The sequence below is a fragment of the Corythoichthys intestinalis genome, chromosome 7 (genome assembly GCF_030265065.1).
Source record: "Corythoichthys intestinalis isolate RoL2023-P3 chromosome 7, ASM3026506v1, whole genome shotgun sequence".
NCBI classification, from domain to species: Eukaryota; Metazoa; Chordata; class Actinopteri; order Syngnathiformes; family Syngnathidae; genus Corythoichthys; species Corythoichthys intestinalis.
In genome coordinates this window covers 46,461,727-46,483,852 of record NC_080401.1, presented here as the reverse complement: position 1 = coordinate 46,483,852, position 22,126 = coordinate 46,461,727, and the positions used below count along the sequence as shown (strand labels likewise).

Sequence of the window (22,126 nt, the reverse complement as noted above, 5' to 3'; positions counted from 1 at the left end):
CATGCCCCGCATCGGGATGCATCGCCGCATCGATTATTGTTGACACCATTACAACGCAGTGTGCTGTTTCCGAGGGACGAGCCATTCAGGCAGCAAAATCGCTTTTTCCAGACAGTTCCAGGGCCACACGGACGGAGCCAGCTGCATCGACATCTCCAACGACGGCACCAAGCTGTGGACGGGAGGACTGGACAACACGGTGCGCTGCTGGGACCTGAGGGAGGGACGCCAGCTGCAGCAGCACGACTTCACATCACAGGTACCTTGTCGCTTGGCGGACTTCGCGGGGCTCTGGCCTTGTATCAAACTGTCGCCGCTCCCTCCCGCAGATCTTCTCTCTGGGTTACTGTCCGACGGGCGAGTGGCTGGCTGTGGGGATGGAGAGCAGCAACGTGGAAGTCCTCCACGTGTCTAAGCCCGACAAGTACCAGCTGCACCTTCACGAGAGCTGCGTGCTCTCGCTCAAGTTCGCCTACTGCGGTCAGCATGCACTCATGCACAACACTTCAGTTCAAGGGGTTCTCATGTCCACACTGAAAGTGAAATCATGTTTTCAGTGTCAAAAATTGCAAGGAAAAAAATGACATGAAAACCGTACCCCTAGCATAAAACCTCCTATAAAATTGTAACTGTAAACTTTAAATACAAAAGGAATGCTTTATTCTCTAATATTATCTATGGCTACGTTCATACCGCAGGTCTTAATGCACAAATCTGATTTTTTGGCGTGCCCGTTCAGACTGCCTTTGTCCATTGAGACCGTTCAAGTATTACGCATGCGCAATAATTCGCAGTCCGACAAGCGAAGTCTGAAAGCTAAGACCCTCCCAAATGATGATGAATGTACAAAAATAGTTTCACTGAAAAAAGATTGATCATTTAATGAAGACATAAATGTCAAATTTTGGCGAGACAAAACTTTTGTTGCCCTACAGAAAGTAGTGTGAAAATTTAACAAAAATATGTTACATAACATAAGCGAATTAAGTAGTGGTGCTGTGAGATCCAAATTTAATATTTTGTATGACTTCCATGCAGAAATATCAACAAATCTTAGCTGTGTCTTACATTCCTAACCATAAAAAGGGACAAATTCTGCAGCAGGATGGAGCTCCATCGCATACTTCAATCTCTACCTCAAAGTTCCTCAAGGCAAAGAAAATGAAGATCCTCCAGGACTGGCCAGCCCAGTCACCAGACATGAACAGGATGGAAGAGGAAGCATGGAAGACGAAACCCAAGAATGTTGATGAACTCTGGGAGGCATACAAGACTGCTTTCTTAGATGTTCCTGATGACTTCATCAATAAATTGCATGAATCCTTGCCAAAGCCCGTGGAAGTCATACAAAATATTAAATTTGGATCTCACAGCACCACTACTTAATTCGCTTATGTTATGTAACATTTTTGTATTTGAAGTAGTTTTTGTTGAATTTTCACACTACTTTCTGTAGGCGACAAAACTTTTGTCTTGCCAAAATTTGACCTTTTTGTCTTCATTAAATGATAAATCTTATTTCAGTGAAACAAATATATTTTTGTACATTCAACATCATTTGGGAGGGTCATAGCTTTCCTATGAGCCATTTCTGAAACCAATTGAATAATTAAAAGTCAGGTTATTAGCAATTGTTTCTACAAAATGGATAAGCGACAAGACTTTTGTCAGGGACTGTATGTGCAACATGAATATCATGTAAACAATGCTTGCCAACTTGGAATGATGACTGCCTGTCGTTGCAACGAAAGCTACATAACGGCCGCGCATGTAGGGGGCCTAACTATCCTTGATACCCTCGAGAATGAAGGAAAAGTACTCACATTCATTCGTGGATGTACACAGATCAACATTCCCTTGCACATCTCAAGACACGGCTCGAATGAGCAGCCACACTGGCGCCCGGCCCACGCCTTTCTCGGTCCCAAAACACGCTTGTGACTCGAGACCAAAACAGGAAGTACCGTATTGGCCCGAATATAAGACGGCCCTGATAATAAGACGACCTCCTCTTTTTGAAGACTCAAGTTTGAAAAAAGACTTTTTGAACACCAAATTTTTATACAGAAAATAATTACAGTACATCTGAAACAAATGATTATAACAATATATTTGAGAGAAAAAGCATGTTATTTTGCCTCATTCAAATCTTAAAATCTGAACATTTAAATATGTAAACTAAAGTGCAATCACATTCGTAAATGAATGGCTTCTGGTGTTTGAAATGTAAATAAACCAATCTATTGTGATAAAACAACAAAATTGCAATATCTGCATTAACCATCAAAGTGAGGTCTAACTGTAGTCTTGAAACAAAATCTGAATAAGGAAAAACATTGCAATAAAATAATGCAAACTGGTTAAACTTGAGAGTAGCTGAGATCTGTCATGACAGAGCATGACTCAAGTTCAGCATTCGCGTCAATGATATCTGGCGCCATCTAGCGTTGTGAATGGGTATAATGTCTAGACCCCGAATATCAGACGACTCCCACTTTTTCAGTCTTATTTCAATGCAAAAAACACCGTCTTATAAAGATGTCCAATCACGTAATTTTCAAAGTATCGGAATCGGCAAAAAAATATCGGACATGCCTTTTTTTAATATATATTTTTTAATTAAAACGTTTTCTAATTGTATTTAACGTTACAGACAAAATGTCTTACACTCATCCAGAGTCTTTAGTTTTGGCTTAAAGTAGGGCTATCAAATTTATCGCATTAACGGCGTTAATTAAATTTTTTTAAAAATTAATCACGTTAAAATATTTGACGCAATTAACGCTGCGCTGCACGACCCACTCACACATTGTCGCGTTCAATCTATAATGGCGCCGTTTTACCGATATATAGAGCTAAAAGGCAGCATGAAATGAGTAGAGTGGATTTTGGCAGTCTTTGGAGCCTGTTTTTAATTGGCTAAAGCCTTACAATCCCTCTCTCAACAATTAGAAATATCGTGGGAAGCACTAGCCACGTTTACATGCTGACTTTTGTTCGTACCGATTCAAATCATTCCGAATAGAAATTTCAGATCAGCTGTTTACATGTCACTTCATCTATTCCGATCCAGCGTTTACATGTGACTGCCTTTATTCCGAAAGGACGTTTGACAACTGCCGTCTGATATGCGCAGATTAATCAAAACAAAGCGTCACATTGCAAAACATGGAGATCGATCGTCGGAGTGCTGCTGTTTTAACTTTAACCCACTTGTTGTGTTTGTGGGGTCGTATCCGCTTCTGCTGTTTTGCTCTTTTGCCTTGTAGTAGCCGGTTTTCCACAGGTGTTCGGCCATTTCTTACTACGCGGCGAAACGTCCTACACAATGCTCAGGGCGCTTGCGCATGCATCCACACGCATGCGCACATCGGTTAGAAGCGGCGAGTACTCACTATTTTTGTTTTTATTTAGTTATTTAGAACCTTTTCACTGCCTCTAAGATACTTTTTGCATGTATTACCCTCTCATACTTTTAACCATTGTGTTATTTTGTGTTAGCTTTGAAGCAGTTGACCACATTAGTCACGTAGCGTATTTAAACCGTCCTTATTTAATATAACTACATTTAAGTATTTTCTGCAGGCATTTTTTTAGTACGTTATTCCTGTATGCATCTAAACAAAACAAGTTTAGAGCGCACGGTAGTACTTTAGGTGTCAAATTCGACTAATGTAGACGTTTCGCCGATGTAGGATAATTTGGCAGAACACCGGTTTCTAATCTGGTCAACGCTCCAGTCTATTCCGGCTTCGTGTAACCTCTCGTGAACTTTTTAAAATAGTTCACCGTTCCTCGTTTTACGCCCGTCTAAGCGAGCAATTATATTCAATTCTTTTAAAGTTTGAATTAAATACAATCTTTCCGCCGGACTCCAATTAGGTGCGCTGTGCTTGGAAGCCATGTTGCAAGTGACGTTACTTACGTCACAAAGTGACGTCACCACGTCAGTACGGAGCATGTGCAGAAAGAACGCAACCAGACACCATTCCGCTTCCCTGTTTACATGATATAATTTTACTTCTAATCGGTTTGGGAAAAGGAATATTCCACCCCTGTGAATCGGAATGAAATTCCATTCGGTTTGGGCCTGTTCATTCCGAATGAGGTGTTTATATGGAACGCATTTATTCGGTTTGAACAAATATTCCGATTGTAATTGGAATATTTGTAAACGTGGCAAATGTGGGGAAGAAAGGTAGTAGTTGATGTTATTTTCCAACGCAGAGAAGATATATCAATTGGTGCCACTACGCACAGTCATGGTTGCACTTCCCATCATTCATTTGGGCAGAACAGTTAAATGGCTACAGTATCATTTACTGAAAGCTCAACAAATACTCTAGATGGCAATATTTAGTCACAATATACAAAGTCACATTTAACCTTTAAAAATTACAAGTCTTTCTATCTGTGGATCCCTCTCACAGAAAGAATGTTAATAATGTAAATGCCATCTTGATTTATTGTCATAATATACAAATACAGTACTTATGTACTGTATGTTGAATGTATATAATTGTCCGAGTTTTAGTCATTTTTTTCTTAATGCATTGCCAAAATATATATGATCGGGAAAAATTATCGGTAATGATTGGAATTGTATCGGGAGCAAAAAAAAGCAATCGGATTGGGAAATATCTGGATCGGCAGATACTCAAACTAAAACAATCGGGATCGAATCGGGAGCAAAAAAACATGATCGGAACAACCCTACCGTCTTATATCCGGGCCAATACGGTAGTTTGAGCGGTTACCGTGGAAACACGTACCGGGGACGTTTCGAGCATTTTTCTGTTCAAAATGCTTTTCGTACATGATTACAATATTCTTCACTCTACATACATTATGCGGCAATAACAAAATAGTTACGCACAGACACTCAGGAAACTAACTCTAATCAGATTGCTGGTTTAGAAAAATGAACATGTTACTCCTTACTGAAAAAAGTAATCAGATTACATCTTGTAGCACCCCATTTACTGCAAAATGGACCCGAAGTGGTGCCATTCGTTTGTGCTGGAAAAATATTTTGTTTGTGCTGCTACGATTTTGCAGTTATTACAAATTCGGATGATCTTAAAAAAAAAATTTTTTTTAAATCAACCCTCAATGTTCATCTCGTGCAGGTAAATGGTTTGTGAGCACGGGTAAAGACAACCTACTGAACGCATGGCGGACACCTTACGGCTCCAGTATATTCCAGGTAAATCTCAATCTAAACAACATTAGTCCGTTTTATTGTGAAATTTCCCAACTGACTTCCTTTATCTGCACCTACATGTTCAGTCCAAGGAGTCTTCGTCCGTGCTGAGCTGCGACATCTCCCCCGACGACCAGTTCATCGTGACGGGCTCAGGGGACAAGAAAGCCACCGTCTATGAAGTCATCTACTGAACAGACACTCAACTACTTTTTGTTTGTGAAAGAATGACCAGAAGACTCTGAACTTTTTTTTTTAAACACTCCGACAAGGCCTCTTAGTGGATAGCTGATTGAGCAAGTGTGGGATTCCTCCAAAGATGTTTTTTTTTTTTTTCAAAAAAAATCTTAACAATAATAAAACCTCTGTAGTGGACAAGACATTAGCAACATAACATTTTTTTAGCTTTTTTTTTTTTCTTTTTTACTTTGTGGACCACAAGGAGACAAAAGACGACGCAGGAAGGCGGCTTCGGACCTCGGCCCGCTTCAAAGCGGCTTGGCCCATTACGGTCCGGTTTTGGCTGTACTGTTTTTTTGTAGTTGGGCTACAGCAGCAAACTTGATTGTATGGCCTCGTGAAGACACAAAAACAAGTGTTATCAAATATTGCTGTTTTTCTTTGGGTGTTTTTGATTTTTTTTAATAAAACATGACTCGGCGGTTTTACCAGAGATGTGACAACGGAGCAACGTTTGCTGCTTCGTGTTCAACATTCGTTGTTGTGTTCGACGACTTCTATATGGATGTAAATAAAGTTCTCTAAAGGCAACTGTGGAACTTCACTAGAGGCCACTCTGTTATTGTTGCGTAATTAGCTTGTTTAGCATATTTGCTTAAAACATGTAGAAATAACTAATATACTTTTAACACAAACCCAAAATGAAAAGATTGACTTCAAACCCGACTAACAAGAGTCATAGACTTCAAATTAGGGTTTCCACCGAAGATTAGGGTTTCCACCTAAGATTAGGGTTTTAAACCAGGGTTTGTAATAAGGGTTTCAGAATAGGGTTTTAGAGTTGGGGTTTCAAACTGAAGTTTTTTAATAAGGGTTTAGGGATCTGAATTAGAGTGCCTAACTAGAGTTTTCTAGAGTTCTGATTTAAGGTTTCAAACTAAGGTTACGATTTCACATTAGGGCTTCAAACTAGGGTTAAGTTTTCTAATTAGGGTTTCATTAAAGAGTAATGGTTTCAGACTAAGGTTAAGAAAATAGGATTTGTAACCAGGATTAGGGTTTCAATTTAGGGTTTAAAACTAGGTTCGGGTTTCTAATTAGAATCAATATTTCAAACTGTGGTTATGGTACCGAATCGGGGTTTGAAATTTATGTTCGGGTTCCAAATTAGGGGTTCAAACTAGAATTAACCCCATATTGCCAAATGTCAATATAACATTTTATTCTAGCATTTCAAACAAACCTTATTGTGTTCAATCTCACGTTAGTTAGTTTTGTTAAACCACGACAACTGCATGTAATGCTTAATGTGCCACTTAGGATACAAATTAGAAAACTAATATGCATTTTTTTTTTTTAAATTATGTTTGAGTACCACAGAAAACTTTCAAACTAGTGTTACGGATCTGAATTCGGGTGTCAAACAAGTTCTGAATTACGGTTTCTGACTAAAATTAGAATTTAAATTTGGGGTTTTAAACTAGGGTACATTTAGGTTTACTAATAAGGGTTTCAAGATAAGATTATGGTACCAAATTGGGATTTGAAATTTAGGTCAGGGTCCAAATTAGGGGTTCCAACTAGAATTAACCCTATATTGCCAAATGCCAATATCAAATTTTATACTGTCATTTCCAGGTCATTTTAGGGTTTCCGACTAAAATAAAGGTTTCAAATTAGGGTTTCCATCTAAGATTTCAAAACTTGGTTTAAGGTTCCAACTAGGGTTTCACACTACGGTTAGGGTTTCAAATTAGGGTTTCCAACTAGGGTTTAAGTTTCCAATCAGGGTTTCTCGCTAAGATTAGGGTTTCAATTTAGGGTTTGTAATAAGGGTTTCAGAATAGGATTTTAGAGTTGGGGTTTCAAACTAAAGTTTTCCAATTAGGGTTTAGGGATCCGCATTATAGTGCTTAGCTAGAGTTTCCTAGAGTTCGGATTGAGGGTTTCAAACCAAGGTTAGGATTTCACATTAGGGTTTCAAACTAGGGTTGAGGTTTTTAAATAGGGTTTCATTAAAGGGTAATAGTTTTCAACTAAGGTTAAGAAAATAGGGTTTGTAACAAGGATTAGGGTTTCGATTTAGGGTTCAAAACGTGGTTTAAGGTTCCAACTAGGGTTTCACACTAAGGTTAGGGTTTCAAATTAGGGTTTTCAACTAGGGTTAAAGTTTCCAATCAGGGTTTCTTGCCAAGATTAGGGTTTCAATTTAGGGTTTGTATTAAGGGTTTCAGAATACATTTTAGATTTGGGGTTTCAAACTGAAGTTTTCCAATTAGGGTTTAGGGATCCGTATTATAGTGCTTAACTAGAGTTTTCTAGAGTTCGGATTTAAGGTTTCAAACCAAGGTTAGGATTTCACATTAGGGTTTCAAACTAGGGTTGAGGTTTTTAAATAGGGTTTCATTAAAGGGTAATAGTTTTCGACTAAGGTAAAGAAAATAGGGTTTGTAACAAGGATTAGGGTTTCGATTTAGGGTTCAAAACGTGGTTTAAGGTTCCAACTAGGGTTTCACACTAAGGTTAGGGTTTCAAATTAGGGTTTCCAACTAGGGTTAAAGTTTCCAATCAGGGTTTCTCGCCAAGATTAGGGTTTCAATTTAGGGTTTGTATTAAGGGTTTCAGAATAGGATTTTAGAGTTGGGGTTTCAAAATAGGGTTTTTAAAATAATAAATTTTCTAATTGTGGTTTCAGCAGTGGGGTTGGGGCCAAATTAGGGTGCCAAACTAGTTTTTTTTTTAGAGTCCTGAGTTATGTTTTCAAACCAAGGTTAAGATACCACATTAAGGTTTCAATCAAGGGTTACGGTACCGAACTGAGGTTTGAAATTTAGGTGAGCGTTCCAAATTAGGGGTCCAAGCTAGAATTAACCCTATATTGCCAAACGTATTTTATATAAGCACTTCTGGACCTCAGTTCATTGTCGCTTTTATTTTTATTAAACAATTTTTCTATTTTATTTTTGTTTCATCCCGAGAACTGCATGTAATGCTTAATGTATCACTTCTGATACAAAATCGAAAACAAATATGCATTTTAAAACAAAAATCATGTTTAATGACCACGTAAAGCTTTCAAGCTAGTGTTAGGAATTTGAATTAGGGTGCCAATCCTAGAGTTGTGAATTTGGGTTTCCAACTAGCGTTAAGGTTTATAATTAGGGTTTCATTTTAGGGTTTAGGGTTAGGGTTCATTTTCATATATTTACCCTTTTAAACTTTTTTCCCTCAATATTTCTTTGGATCGATTATTCATCATCTAAAATATTGGGGAAAATGCAACAAGAACAACAACAACAAAAAAAACAATTAAGCAATAGTTTTGAGGTAGATATCCGTGACTTTTTAACAGACGCCAATTTTATCACTGTGACGTAATTTAAAAGTTTAAAATATGTGAGTGAATAATTTTAAATTTATAATAATTTTAAAGTAAATAATTTTGAAAAGTCGTTTTTTTAAACTAAATGTTAGACATCAATTAATGATTCTAAGCTAAAAATGACATTTTGAATACTAAATATAATTACTTCCCTTGTTTTTATGGCTGGGTTCAAACAAGCGGTTGCGCGACGTCTGCAAACGGGGGTTTTCAGGGTAAGACGGACAAATTAAAAATAGTTCGGGGGCTTCATGCGCCATGAATCTGCTATGACAGCATATAGACATATTTTTCTATCAAACACAACAGTTGTTTTGGTTTAAAATACAGCAGTTTCATTTAAAGAGGAGTGCAAGAGCAGAAACAGTTTTTTCAGTCTTGTCTGTGTTTTCCGCCATATATATATATCAAGAAAAATAGGGGGTGAGGGGAGATTCGTTTTCATATTAATCTTCCCATACTAGAAGGGATCTTTTTATAAATTGATTTATTTTGCTCAGGCTTAACCCATGTAATTACAATAAACTAATTAGGGTTTCGCAATGAAGGGTTTTTAACTAGAGTCAGGGATTCAAATTAACAGGAACCCTAATTAGAAACCCTAATTAGGGTTGGTGGTGTGTTGTGTGCACGTCATTTGAGTTTCAGAGAACAAATTTCGGCACAAGAAAAAACAAGTCATGTAAAGGATGAACACGTGTTAGGTTTATTATGCACACATAATAGTATTAGCGTCAATGTTTATACAGCACGTGGGATGGAAGACGCAACGCAGTGGGACGAAGCCTCCTTGACCTTTTCAAGAAAAACAAAACCCTGTACATCAGCTTGTAAATGTAACAAGTAAAAAGCAAACGCGTGGCCATCATACATAGTATACTGTACATACATGGAGCCTCGTGTGAAAAGGAGAGGAAGTTGTGGCTGAAAGGCAGGCAGGCAAAATCATCAACATTGTCCAAATGTCAAACTCTGTAGCTGCGCACTTGACAGAACTGCAAGGGGAAAAATACTCCCCCAAAAAACTATGATTGCTACAGTCTTCCCATGAGAATTTGGTTGCATGCTGTACAAAAAGGTCATTTTACAGAATTTTTTTCTTCAATTCTTATACAGTGGCGATATTTTCCTTCTATTATTTCCCAATGGTAGACCAATTGTTCTTCCTACTGCATTTTTCCTGTTACTAATCTAGTGCTAGCCAAATTGCCCGTTGTTGGCTTAATTTCAAAATCCAACTGAGTAGTTTCATAAAAAAATGAAGTCGAAAACCAAGTAAGTGGCTTTATTGATGCTGCCTGTCACCACTACTGTGGGGGTTCTTAAATAAAAAAGTAATGTTTCAATTTGACATGTCTGCTACAGGCAACCTTGAAACCATAGACAAGCAGGTAGAAACGAACATGAATGGACTGAAAAAGCTGGAAAGAAGTACAAAATTGTTGATTCTTAATTATATGAAAACAGACATGTTGTGTAACTTTTGAGAGGAGGCGTGGGGAGGGGGGGACACATTATTGGGACCCTCTGATGGCTGTCGGGAGAACAGAACGACGCTCATTAGATGGCGTCAAAAGGAAATAAGAGATAATAAGCAAGGAGGCTGTTTAATTGGCTGCGTATCGTTTCCCGGAGGGGGTGTGTTTGTGCCTCCCTCGGCGACGCGGGGGCTCCCCCCTGGCTCGTGACACCTCTCGACAGGCATAGCGTGCGGCGGCGTGGGCCTCATTACAGCCGTGTGTGCGTGTGTGCCTAATGAATCGACAGTGCGCTATCAGTGCTCTTCTGGGGTGGAGGGATTTTGGATGGGGGGGGGGGGCTTCCCTTCCTCTGCTGAGCTCTTAATCAGGAAACAGCCCTCATTAGACAGCCTCCTCCTTTTCATTTACATTCCTTACTCAAACACGCATTCGCGTATACAGGATTTGTGCCGAACAGGATGAAGCTAAAATGCACGAGCACTTTTGAACTGTAATTCATTGCCAATGACAACGGAAGTCAAATTGGAAGGGACGTTTACCGCCGTCGATGATGGCCATTGAGTTCAAATGTTGCCCTGTCATACCCTAATCTTTCCTGTCCGGTAAACACATTCAAATACACAAATTATACTGGAGGAGGAAAATCCGACATTAGAATCCAAAATGGTTTGAGAAGCTCAAATCTACAGTGCTATGAAAAAGATCTGAACCTTTTGAAATTTCTCACATTTCCGCATAAAATCACCATCAAATGTGGTCTGATCTTTGTCAAAATCACACAGATGTAAAAAGTGTCTGCTTTAACTAAAACCACTCAAAACATTCATAGGTTTTCAGATTTTAATGAGGATAGCATGCAAACAATGACAGAAAAGTGAAGAATAAGTGAACCCTCTTCCTAAGGAGACATAAAGAGCAATTGAAGCGAATTTTTACCAAACAATTTACCGTAATTTCCCGAATATAACGCACACTTTTTTTCCCCAAAATCAACTTGTAAACTCATAGTGCGCATTATAAACGGGTACATGGATGGAGACAGAAATATATATGTATTACATATATATATATATATATAAACCGATTTTTTTTCATTGACACGGCCACGTTGTGTTGAAGAAACGTATGCGGCGACCCGTTGCCGACCATTACGGTACGTGACGTCACCGTTTTGTTTCGGTAATACTTCACTCTAATCGGCCGAATGATTTCGTCTGTGTTAAATTCTGCTTTTTACACTCTTCATAAAGCACAGAATTTAGTTTCTTGAACTCATTTGAGTCGACGTTTATTGCAGCTCCGCAATTCGGACCATAACAAATGTAAGGACACACACTTCCTGTGTCCGTCAACTATATCGGTCCCTCGGGAAACTCAAACCCAAATAACAATAGTTCCTTTTGTTACTGTCGTGTTGACAGCTATGAGCTCTCACGGATTTCCGACTTACGTTCTCACTTTCATTTTACCGTATCAATCCATGGAAGAAACATTTATTCATCATGAGGAAACGAGCAAGTTATACAGCAGCCTTTAAAAGAAAAGTCACATCTGTTTTCTTTTCTCCTAGATTCTGGTAAGTTGGAGAAGTTGTCAAATCATATTATTACCGTAAATATTTTCAGTTTACGGTAATGTTTTGAACTACCAATGTGCTATGCTTGTGCTGTGTTTCACCAGTCAGTAAAATGACATCTCTGTATCTGTACACAAGCTCTGTTTTCTTCTAAAATTATAAACGGGTACAATAATTTCCCCTAGATTTTACAAGTAAATTTGGGGTGCGCATTATACACGGATGCGCCTTATATTCGGGAAATTACGGTAAGTCAGGTGTGTGCCCAATCACTGATAAGTGGTTTAAAGCTGCCCTGCCTACTATAAAACACACACCTGGTAAGAATTGTCTCAATGATAAGCATTTGTCTGATGTACATCATGGCTCGGTCAATAGAGCAGTCTGAAGAACTGCGATCAAGGATTGTTGATTTGAATAAAGCTGGGAAAGGATACAAAACCATCTCTAAAACTATGAATGTTCATCAATCGACATTCAGAGAAGTTGTCTACAAATGGAAAGAGTTTGGCACTATTGCTTCTCTCCCAAGGAGTGGCCGTCCACCAAAGATGACACCAAGAGTTCAGCGCAGAATACTCAGAGAGGTAAAAAAAGAACCCTAGAGTGTCTGCTAAAGATTTACAGGAATCACTGGCACAGTCCAACATCTCTGCACACATCAACTATATGTAAAACTATGGCTAAGAATGGTGTTCATGGGAGGACTCAAGAAGAAGAAGAAGCCACTGCTGTCAAAAAAAACAAAACCAAAAAAAAACATTGTTGCTCGTTTAATGTTCGAAAAAAGGCACTTGGACACTCCACAGACGTTTTAGCAAAATATTTAGTGGACTGATGAAACCAAAGTTAAATTGTTTGGAAAGACACACAATGTCTGGAGGAAAAATAGAACAGCTCACCAACATCAACAACACCTCATCCCCACAGTGAAGCATGGTGGAGGGAGCATCATGCATGATTTGGGGCTGCTTTGCTTCCTCAGGGCCCGGACAACTTGCAATCATTAATGGAAGAATGAATTCAAAATTTATCAGGAGGTTTTGCAGGAAAACCTGAGGCCGTCTGTCAGACAGTTGAAGCTAAAAAGAGGATGGATGCTGCAACAAGACAATGATCCAAAACACAGAAGTAAATCAACTTCAGAATGGTTTTAGAAGAACAAATACAAGTTCTGGAGTGGCCAAGTCAGAGTCCAGAATTGAACCCCATTGAGATGCTGTGGCATGATCAGAAAACAACAATTCATGCCAGACACCCCAGGAATCTGACTGAACTACAGCAGTTTTGTAGAGAAGAATGAGCCAAGATTAGTCCTGATCGATGTGCCAGACTGATCTGCAGCTACAGGAAGCGTCTGGTTGAAGTTATTGCTGCCAAAGGGGGGGCACAAAATATTAAAAGTGATGGTTCACGTACTTATTTTTCCCTCCTCTGTCATTGTTTGCATACTATCCTCATTAAAATATGAAAACCTATAAATGTTTGGGTGGTTTTAGTTAAAGCAGACACCATTTTTCCATCTGTGTGATTTTGACAAAGATCAGATCACATTTCATGCAGAAATATGAGAAATTCCAAAAGATTCAGATGCTTTTTCATACCACTGTAAGTTGATCTCTTAAAAGCTTCAAGTGCATATTTGGTTCATCCAGAAATTTTGCACAAAAACCCAAACATATGCTTCACTGCTGGTTCTTTCTGTAGACTGCGTGCAGAAGGGGAGGGCACCTTCCACAACATTATGGATGCGCGAGCGGTTGTCGAGGCAACTTGAATGTCCTCTCACTCAGTAGACCACCTCATAGACGGTGGCCTTCTTGTCCCCCGAGCCCGTCACAATGTACTTGTCGTCCGGGGACACGTCGCAGCTCAGCACGGACGACGACTCCTTGGACTAGACCGCCGAAACGAGAGAGAGAGAGAGAGAGATATGACTTATAACTCAATGATGAAAGAGGCATTAGCAATTCAGTCACACGCTAAACACATACTGACTCATCACGAAACACTCTGGGGACTAATTCGACGGCAATGTCAATATCACTCGTGCTACTTGACACGCTGGCTAGTTCCGTTGGCACACTTTGACCTTCCATTGTCTCAGATGCATCTTGGCAATGAATTTGGCTCAAAATCAATTTTCTTGCTGTCACGCAGAGGAAAAAAATATAAAAACATGACCTGACATGTAAAGTTTGAAGGGCACAAAACAATGTCACAAGCAGTCCCACAGTGCTTCTCAGTCCCATTCTGAATTCCAGTAATGTGACATTGTTTAGGGCAGGGGTCCCCAAAACTTTTCCCTTCTGTGATGAGGGGCCGGGGTCAGTTTAGCAGAAAAGGTGTGACGATTGCAGGAGTGCCTAAATGTAAAAATTTATTGTTTTTTTCAGAAAGCCACAATCAAATAACCCTTTCTGGATTCTTCACAGAACAAAAGTAAATAAAATAAAAATAATTATAATATAATATAATATAATATAATATTGTAATTTATAAAATATAATATAATATAATGTAATATAATATAATATAACAATCATGGCTGCAGCTATCAAAATTCGAATAATCGAGTGATCGGATAAGACACAAAAATTTAAAATACCTGAGTTGAGCCTCAAACGGTATAAAAAATAAATAAATGAGGCTCTATGTACAACAAAAGAACAATTGGCTAACTTACATAGTAAAAGTCCGCTAGCTTAAATGCTATAAAATGCTAACGTTTTTTGTTTTTACCATGCTCTTAACAAATGGTTCAAACACATATGCCCCCCAAAAACGGCTAAATATACCTATAAACTAAATTATACCTGCGTTTAAAAAAAAACATTCGCTCAAACAAAAACTTAGCTTATGTTGGTCTTAACAGGGAGCATCTGGATTCAGCCACATGAAATGAGGCAGACTAGAGGGCAGTATATCCACCCAATTCAATACAACTATAAATGCAAACACTTTCAAAACAAACCATTACAACGCCACATTAATTAAACGAATACTCGAAGCAGCAAAATTTAATTTGAATCTTTTTTTCTAATCGAATACTTGAGTTAATCGATTAATCGTTGCAGCACTGATAATAACATAATATAAGTGTTAATGTACATCAAAGTTTTCGATTACAAAGCAACATCCCTTGTGTACAAGTCGATTTTGTCATAAATGCACTTTATAATGTGATGTAATGTAATGTTATGTTATCATATAATATTATATTATATTATATTATAATATAATATAATAAACAAATAACTATCTCTGGGTTCTTCAGGAAAGGAAATAAATAAAGCCAGGAAATAAATAACACTATTGGGAAGGGAAAAAAAAAAAAATCAAAATGGTCTCTGGTATTGTTCAGGGGGCCGGACCAAATGTGGAAGTGGGCCGTATCCGGCCCGCGGGCCGTAGTTTGGGGACCCCTGGTGTAGCTGTCGCAATACAAGAAGTTGAAATTTATTGAGTATTTTACATCCACATTGTTTTTGTTATCTACCTGTGTCGCAATACTGCCATCTTATGGTGAAATATATTATAGTGAATACGTAAAGTTCACGCGTAGTTTTGCATGTACGGCGAGAAGAGGGAAAGAGCGCGAATTCACGGACAGATAAAAAAGATGGAGGACGCTAACGAGAGAACGCGGACACACGATAGAAATTAACAGCTCTCTTATGTTTGGACAGAAGGCGCACACGTTTTTCACGGTGTTGCTCGCACAGCAAAGGAGGAAATAAAGTGGCGAAATACATCAGTCAATTCGTGGCCATTTTTCTGTTCCACTCAAATAGTTTGAGAGCCGTTACACCTGGTTTTGGGAGTTCATCTGCCGGTTCACTTTACTCTGATACACAGACTTCGCTATCAGTTGACGAAACAGCTCCTACAGACATTGCGCCACGGCTTCCCGTCGGGGGCCAGGCCAGGCAGAGTGTCGAGGACCCTTTCACTGGATAAACTCAAACACACGCAACGTTCTAACTATAGGAGTTCCAAAAAGTCGATTATTACATGCATCGCGAGTCGACACGTGACGATTCGATTACAATTCATAAAGGTTCAAAAACGATGATTTTACCTTATAACTTTATGACAGCCGCTCGTAGCGGAACGAAATTCAAGACATGTCTGCCGCCCGGACATCATTAACGGACGCACGCACGATGTTATGATAGATGCTTCCAATTACTGGGAGAGAGATTTATTCCTTTTTAAAAGATTGGAAAATAAATTTGTGTATGAGACAGGCAGGAACAACCCGTCGGTTGTGCTTTTGTGCACAAGTTATTTTTTAGAGCGAGAGGGGAAGAGAGATAGTTCATTTCTCCTTGTCTTTCAGATGTCCAGCAGTAGTTTTAAGGCATTTCAATTGAAAAATCCTGAAGTGTGTTGCTAAGACCTGTGCGCGTCTATAAGAGGTGAGTACACGAAGCCTCTTGTACTGTTTCGCCTTTATTGTTGTTGTTTTTGAGATGTTAATAGTTAGCGCCGAGCACCAAGCTAATTAGCTAACGTGTATTTCATATGCAGAACGTGTAAACCATGATTGAGTACAGCGGTAACACTACAAACATGCGAAGTAGTACAGAAATCTGTTGTAGCAAGTGCTGCCTGGGAGCCGACAGGCGTGTGTGCGCGTGGGCGGACAGGGAGAGAAGAAAGTGCGCACGCTGTAATGACTGTGTGTGTGGCTATGTTGGAGGCTGCCGGACTTTTTTATGTGCTTGGCAATAAACGCCACAAGTTAAAAGTGATCAAGAGCAGCTGTGATTTCCACCTGTCACTCCAACAGTTACACAAGGGAGGTAACACTGTGAAAACAAAGTATATTGGTTAAACGAAGTCTTATTTCTAAAGACACTTTGTTGGTGTCCAGAAAATATGGAATTCAAATATAATATAATTAGGGCTGTCAAACGATTAAAATTTTTAATCCAGTTAATTACAGCTTAAAAATTAATTAATCGTAATTAATCGCAATTAATTGCAATTCAAACCATCTATAAAATATGCCATATTTTTCTGTAAATTATATATATATTCTGTAAAATAAATTGTTGGAATGGAAAGATAAGACACAAGATGGATATATACATTCAACATATGGTACATAAGGACTGTAGTGGGCATTTCTTTCTACTGTCATTTAAATCTGTCTATGCTGTCCTCACTCCGAAGCGTCTACTTTTTCCAAAGCTAGACAGCTAGTGAACGACACCATAATAATCAGACATCTTCCTTTTTCATCTGATTTATTAATAAAATGGCCTCAAACCATTGTCTTCTTTAGACCGTCGTAAAACTACAAAAAAAAGTACACAAGCATTGCATTAGCAACAACGTTAGCTTAGCATGCTATACAGGTTCACTAAACATAAACAAAAAGCGTCTCATACAAAAAAAATAACATTTCGCTTACTAACATAATATGTACATTATTTACAACAACCATATTTACGGACAAATCTTGTCCAAGGATCATATAAGCACAACATTACAATGTAGGCGTCAGACCGAGACGTCGTGCAGCCATACTGAACTGGCAAGGAAACAATAAACCATGTCGCAAAGCGACCACAAGAGTTCGCTGTTAGACAGCACAAAAAGCCTTGCTGTAAAACTTACCAAAAGGCAGAATACTGTCTGAGCTGAACATGTGTGTTAATTGCGTCAAATATTTTAACGTGATTAATTAAAAGAATTAATTACCGCGCGTTAACGCGATAATTTTGACAGCCCTAAATATAATATAATATAATATAATAATGATAAAAACACTATTAATTAAATAGATAATAACCAAATAACCCACTCTGAGTTCTTTACAGAAAAGGCCAGGAAATAAATAACAATATTGAGAAGAAAAAAAAAATCAAAATGCTCTCTGGTATTGTTCAGGGGGCCGGACCAAATGTGGAGGCGGGCTGTATTCGGCCTGTGGGCCGTAGTTTGGGGACCCCTGGGTTAAAGTGTCTTATTTACCATTATATCTAAATGCATGCCTTTTAGTTTTTATGGCGCTTTCACACTCAACTGGGGGCGCCCTTGCGCTTCCTCACGCGAAGAACAACGCGCTCACGTGAAGAAGAGCGCGCTTACACGCGAAGAAGAAATGCCGCATCCAAGCGAGTGAGCGAGTTACCTACATTCTTTGTTTTTGTCCATGTTTGTAAAATATCTACAGAGGCAACGCCAGTATGTATCATCTTTTGTGTTGTTGTTGTGTGTTTCTACTCGCGATCGGACGCTTAAATCCAGTTGTGTAGTGGTTTGAACGATGTGCTAATGCTAGCGAACGCATGCTAACCGTTTATTATTACTGTATTAGTAGGGTGACCAAACGTCCTCTTTTGCCCGGACAAGTCCTACTTTCACGCAGTATCCTCGTTGTCCGGGCGGGTTTTATAAATTCATAAAAATGTCCGGTTTTTATGATTTTTTTTAACGGGACCAACTTGAAGAGAATTCCTCTGGCCGCTAGGGGGCAGCGCTTGCCTGCGTTGACGTTGCTCCTACTAGTAGGGGCGGGAGAAGGAGTAGATCTTTTTTTTTTGGCAGTTCACCCTTTGTTTCATGGGGAATTACCACCATCTACTGACGGTTTGGCGAGAGCTCAGACTACAGTAAGGAGTTCAATAAGAAGTTCTAAAAGACGTGGCTCCATACACCTTTCTGTAAGTTTCTCCTGTTAATGTCGATCACGTGTCTTCTGTTGTACATAGGGTTATGTGTGTACACAGAGATGCAGTATATTGTATGAGTCTTGTAATTGTTCTGCGTTAGTTAGTGGTTGAATGCTAGTATAGCTAAATAGCTGTGTTGCTTATGAGTTGTTTTTTTTTTTTACGATAAATACGTATATAATGGCAACTGTTGACTTCTGTCTGTGATTTGTACTGGTGTAATCTGTAAAATCCCGTTTGTTGTCGATCTTTGCGCTGCCGATGGTCGTAAACTTTTATAGCAAAGTCTGATTTTGCCTCGGCTCCCGTATTCGCTAATAGCAATCAGTGAGCTCAGCTGCGCTAGGCATTATGGGCAATGTAGTTTTGAATTTGAACTGCTGCGTTTGGAAACATGCTGGTTGAATCGCTTGTCAGTTTATTTCAGTTATTGTTTGCGTACAATATAGAACTTTGTATGTGAATAAAAATTGAGTGGGAATAACATTTTGTCAACAACAATTGTCGTGATTGTAATTTTAAAAAATGTTGAGTTGGCACATAGCCAACTGTGTGTGTGTATTAACTGGACTACATTTCCATGAGTCTGCATTATATTATTTTTTAAATAATAATAATAATTTTTTTTTTTTATTGTTTGATTATTTTTTCTTAGGAAGAATAAAGCCTGTTGAGTGAAAAAAAAGTGGGAGATATACGCATCTTTGAGTGATCTTCGAGTAAAATTCAAGTATCTCAATGCCGGGCCGAGTGTCCTCTTTTTTGGAAATCAAAATATGGTCACCCTATTTTAGCAGCTAATCATCGCTGATTTACGTTGAAGCAAACCTGTTATTGGGGACGAAATTGATTTGTTTAATTTCTATTTTTAGTTTCACTCTTCAAATGATGGTTGAATAAAGTTAGCAAATTATACCAACGTCTTCTGCATCGTCATTTGGGAGTTTAGCTAGCTGTATAGCCAGGACTGAGCCTTAGCCTCTCTGTAAGGACAGTGCAGTCGTATTCCCTCCCGATACAGTTATCTCGACCTTGCAATGACTGCAAGTCGCTTTGTTGTAATTTTTCCTCGTGAAGTGAAGACACACTTTCGAGCGTTTGAACCTATGTGCTGTCATTGTTATGTTTACGGCTGCAATGCTCGTGCTAAACCATCGTAACCTTTCATTTTCATCCTCTTTCCTGGTGAAGTGTAGCCAAACTTTGGAGGGAGTGCTTCTTGGCACCATGCTAGTTTGATGCGTCTGGACAACAAGACACGTCACGACGCAATACGCGTCTTTAGGAATCGTTGAAGGGATCGTTAAGGCTTTTTCATTGTGATGTCGAGGCCTCAAAACACTAGGAACCGGTTCGGAATTGGAATCGGATTTCGATTCCCATCCCTAGTAATATGTGGCCAAAAGCTAGCAAACTAGGCAACAAAAGCGATGCACGGAGAGCATCATGGCGAAGACAAGAAACCTTTCATAATTGGAGATAATCTCATCCTTGCGCTCAAGGATATTTACCGTCAAGTTTTAGGAGAGGCCACCGTTAATAAAAGGTTGATTAGGCGTATGGACATACATTTTCCCTGCACTTAATGTTTGTTTTTAGCCCCGTCATTTTATTTGAAAGTTACTGTAATTTTCTGCCAGACATTGCCAGTCCGTGAAAAAAAAGGCCCTTGTCACACCGGTCCATGGTGCAAAAAAGGTGGGGACCACTGCAGGGCTAAGAGCTCGCTTGCCTCGTAATCAGGAATTATATAAGACAGGTCACCTGGAAAATGCTGGCGCCGTACGGGGTCCTCCACGCATTCAACAGGTTGTCTTTGCCGGTGCTCACAAACCACTTGCCTGAAACACACGCACGCGAACACATATTCGGGTAAGACACGGAAAGACACAGGTGTACAATTGTGTGCGCAGGTGTGCATGCTGACCGCAGTAGGCAAACTTGAGCGAGAGCACGCAGCTCTCGTGAAGGTGCAGCTGGTACTTGTCAGGCTTGGACACGTGAAGGACTTCCACGTTGCTGCTCTCCATTCCCACCGCTAGCCACTCGCCCGTTGGACAGTAACCCAGTGAGAAGATCTGGACAAGGTGCAACACACACGTTTTCCTTTCGTTCTTACATTCATCATTTTCAACATTCTTATCGTTTATCTATTTTGTATCGCTCTGCGATCTTACTCTTTTTTCCACCCCGCATTGTTCTGCTCTTGTCATGCTGGCTTCCTTTCATCAAGCTTATCTTCTTTCCACCCTCATCCTTCATTTCCTGACATCTCCTATTTGGCCCTTTTGTTTTCACATCTACACAGTATTTCTCATACCACTATTTTTTTTTTATCCATACTTTACTTGACCATCGTGCAGTCATTCACAGGTGAAGAAGGTAAAATGACTATCTAAAATGTATTTTTTAAATTAAATAATTCATCGTATTTTTTAGTCACAAAAACTATATCGTACAAAAAGGAGCATGCAATCATACTATAACTTACGGACTCAGATGATTTGTTGGTCTGTATTCACAGATTATAAATTGCACTGTTGTCAAGACTTGATTGAGGTAGCACTTTGGACAGTGGAAGAATTAGTTCATTTTTGTTAACGATTTGTCAAGAAATGGCCTAAAAATGAGTAAAAATCTATATCTATACTTACAAGAAGTCTCCGGGTTACAACGTAAGTCGGGTGACTTACGTGATTTGGACTGAGTCGCATTTTTTAAAATGTTTTGTGATGCATGCTTTTATTTTGGCGCAGGAAGCGTAGAGCAGGTACTACATCCGCACGCTAGCGCATGTTCACCCCCTACACGCACACATGAGGAAGAGCGCAGCCTAGTGAGAGATGTAATAGCCTGCGCGCACATTAATTGCTTGTGAAGCATCCACGGCTGTATTTAACCCCTTTTGTGCTGTTTATTGTGCGTTTTCAATTGTGGTCGAATACTTGGCGGGAGTTTATGTGATTGTTTTTTATGTTGTGCGGACGCTAACTGATACATGCTAATTTTTTGTTACTTCTGTATCAGCAGCTACTTGTAAACGCAAATTTGAATTGCTGTTATTGAAGATGATTCACTAAGATCATGAACTAACTTGCACAGCATAAGTCCGTTAGCTTAAACGCTATTTAATGCTAATGTACAGCAAAAGTCTACTAGCTTAAATGCTATATAATGTTAAGTGCTAGCGGACGTTTGCTATGCAAGTTAGCCAATTGTTGTAAACATTAGCATTGGCTAACTTGCATAGCAAAAGTCCGCTAGCTTAAATGCTATATAATGCTAATGTTTACCAGATTTTTTTTTTTTACCAGTTTCTGGTGCCCACGACAAACAATCTGGTGTGCACCAAATTGCTGAAATTTAATATATTTCTGTTGATGTCCCATTAGGGGCTCCGTAAAAATATGATGGCTAGCAAAGGAAAATCAACAAAGTAAATTTTGAGGGCAATACACGAGGGGGCAGATAAGTATTTAGTCAACCACCAATTGTGCAAGTTCTCCTACTTGAAAAAATCCGTTTGATTTTTAAAAAAAATATTTCCAAATTCGAGTGGAAAATAAGTATTTGGTCACATACAAACAAGCAAGATTTCTAGCTGTCAAAGAGGTCTAA

General features: G+C 39.1%; 2 protein-coding genes across 11 annotated transcripts in view; one reads left to right on the top strand and one right to left on the bottom strand.

Annotated features, from left to right (window-relative positions):
• The window catches only part of tle2a (TLE family member 2, transcriptional corepressor a), a 94,345-nt gene extending 88,808 nt beyond the window's left edge, over positions 1 to 5,537 (top strand). For all 5 annotated transcript variants that reach the window (XM_057841162.1, XM_057841166.1, XM_057841165.1 and 2 more), the window contains exons 17-20: positions 112 to 259; positions 330 to 480; positions 5,130 to 5,206; positions 5,290 to 5,537. In XM_057841162.1, coding sequence (XP_057697145.1) covers positions 112 to 259; positions 330 to 480; positions 5,130 to 5,206; positions 5,290 to 5,397 — 484 coding nt within the window. In that variant the 3' untranslated portion in view covers positions 5,398 to 5,537. The remainder of the gene's footprint in view (positions 1 to 111; positions 260 to 329; positions 481 to 5,129; positions 5,207 to 5,289) is intronic.
• Positions 5,538 to 9,140: 3,603 nt separating this feature from the next.
• The window catches only part of tle2b (TLE family member 2, transcriptional corepressor b), a 215,457-nt gene continuing 202,471 nt past the window's right edge, over positions 9,141 to 22,126 (bottom strand). For 4 of the 6 annotated variants that reach the window (XM_057841876.1, XM_057841875.1, XM_057841877.1 and 1 more), the window contains 3 exons: positions 20,436 to 20,586; positions 20,273 to 20,349; positions 9,144 to 13,719 (listed from right to left, as the gene is read on the bottom strand). In XM_057841876.1, the coding sequence (XP_057697859.1) occupies positions 13,612 to 13,719; positions 20,273 to 20,349; positions 20,436 to 20,586 (336 nt within the window). In that variant the 3' untranslated portion in view covers positions 9,144 to 13,611. Of the gene's footprint in view, positions 13,720 to 20,272; positions 20,350 to 20,435; positions 20,587 to 22,126 lie in introns of all 6 variants that reach the window. The other 2 variants (XM_057841879.1, XM_057841880.1) reach the window with 2 other exon arrangements.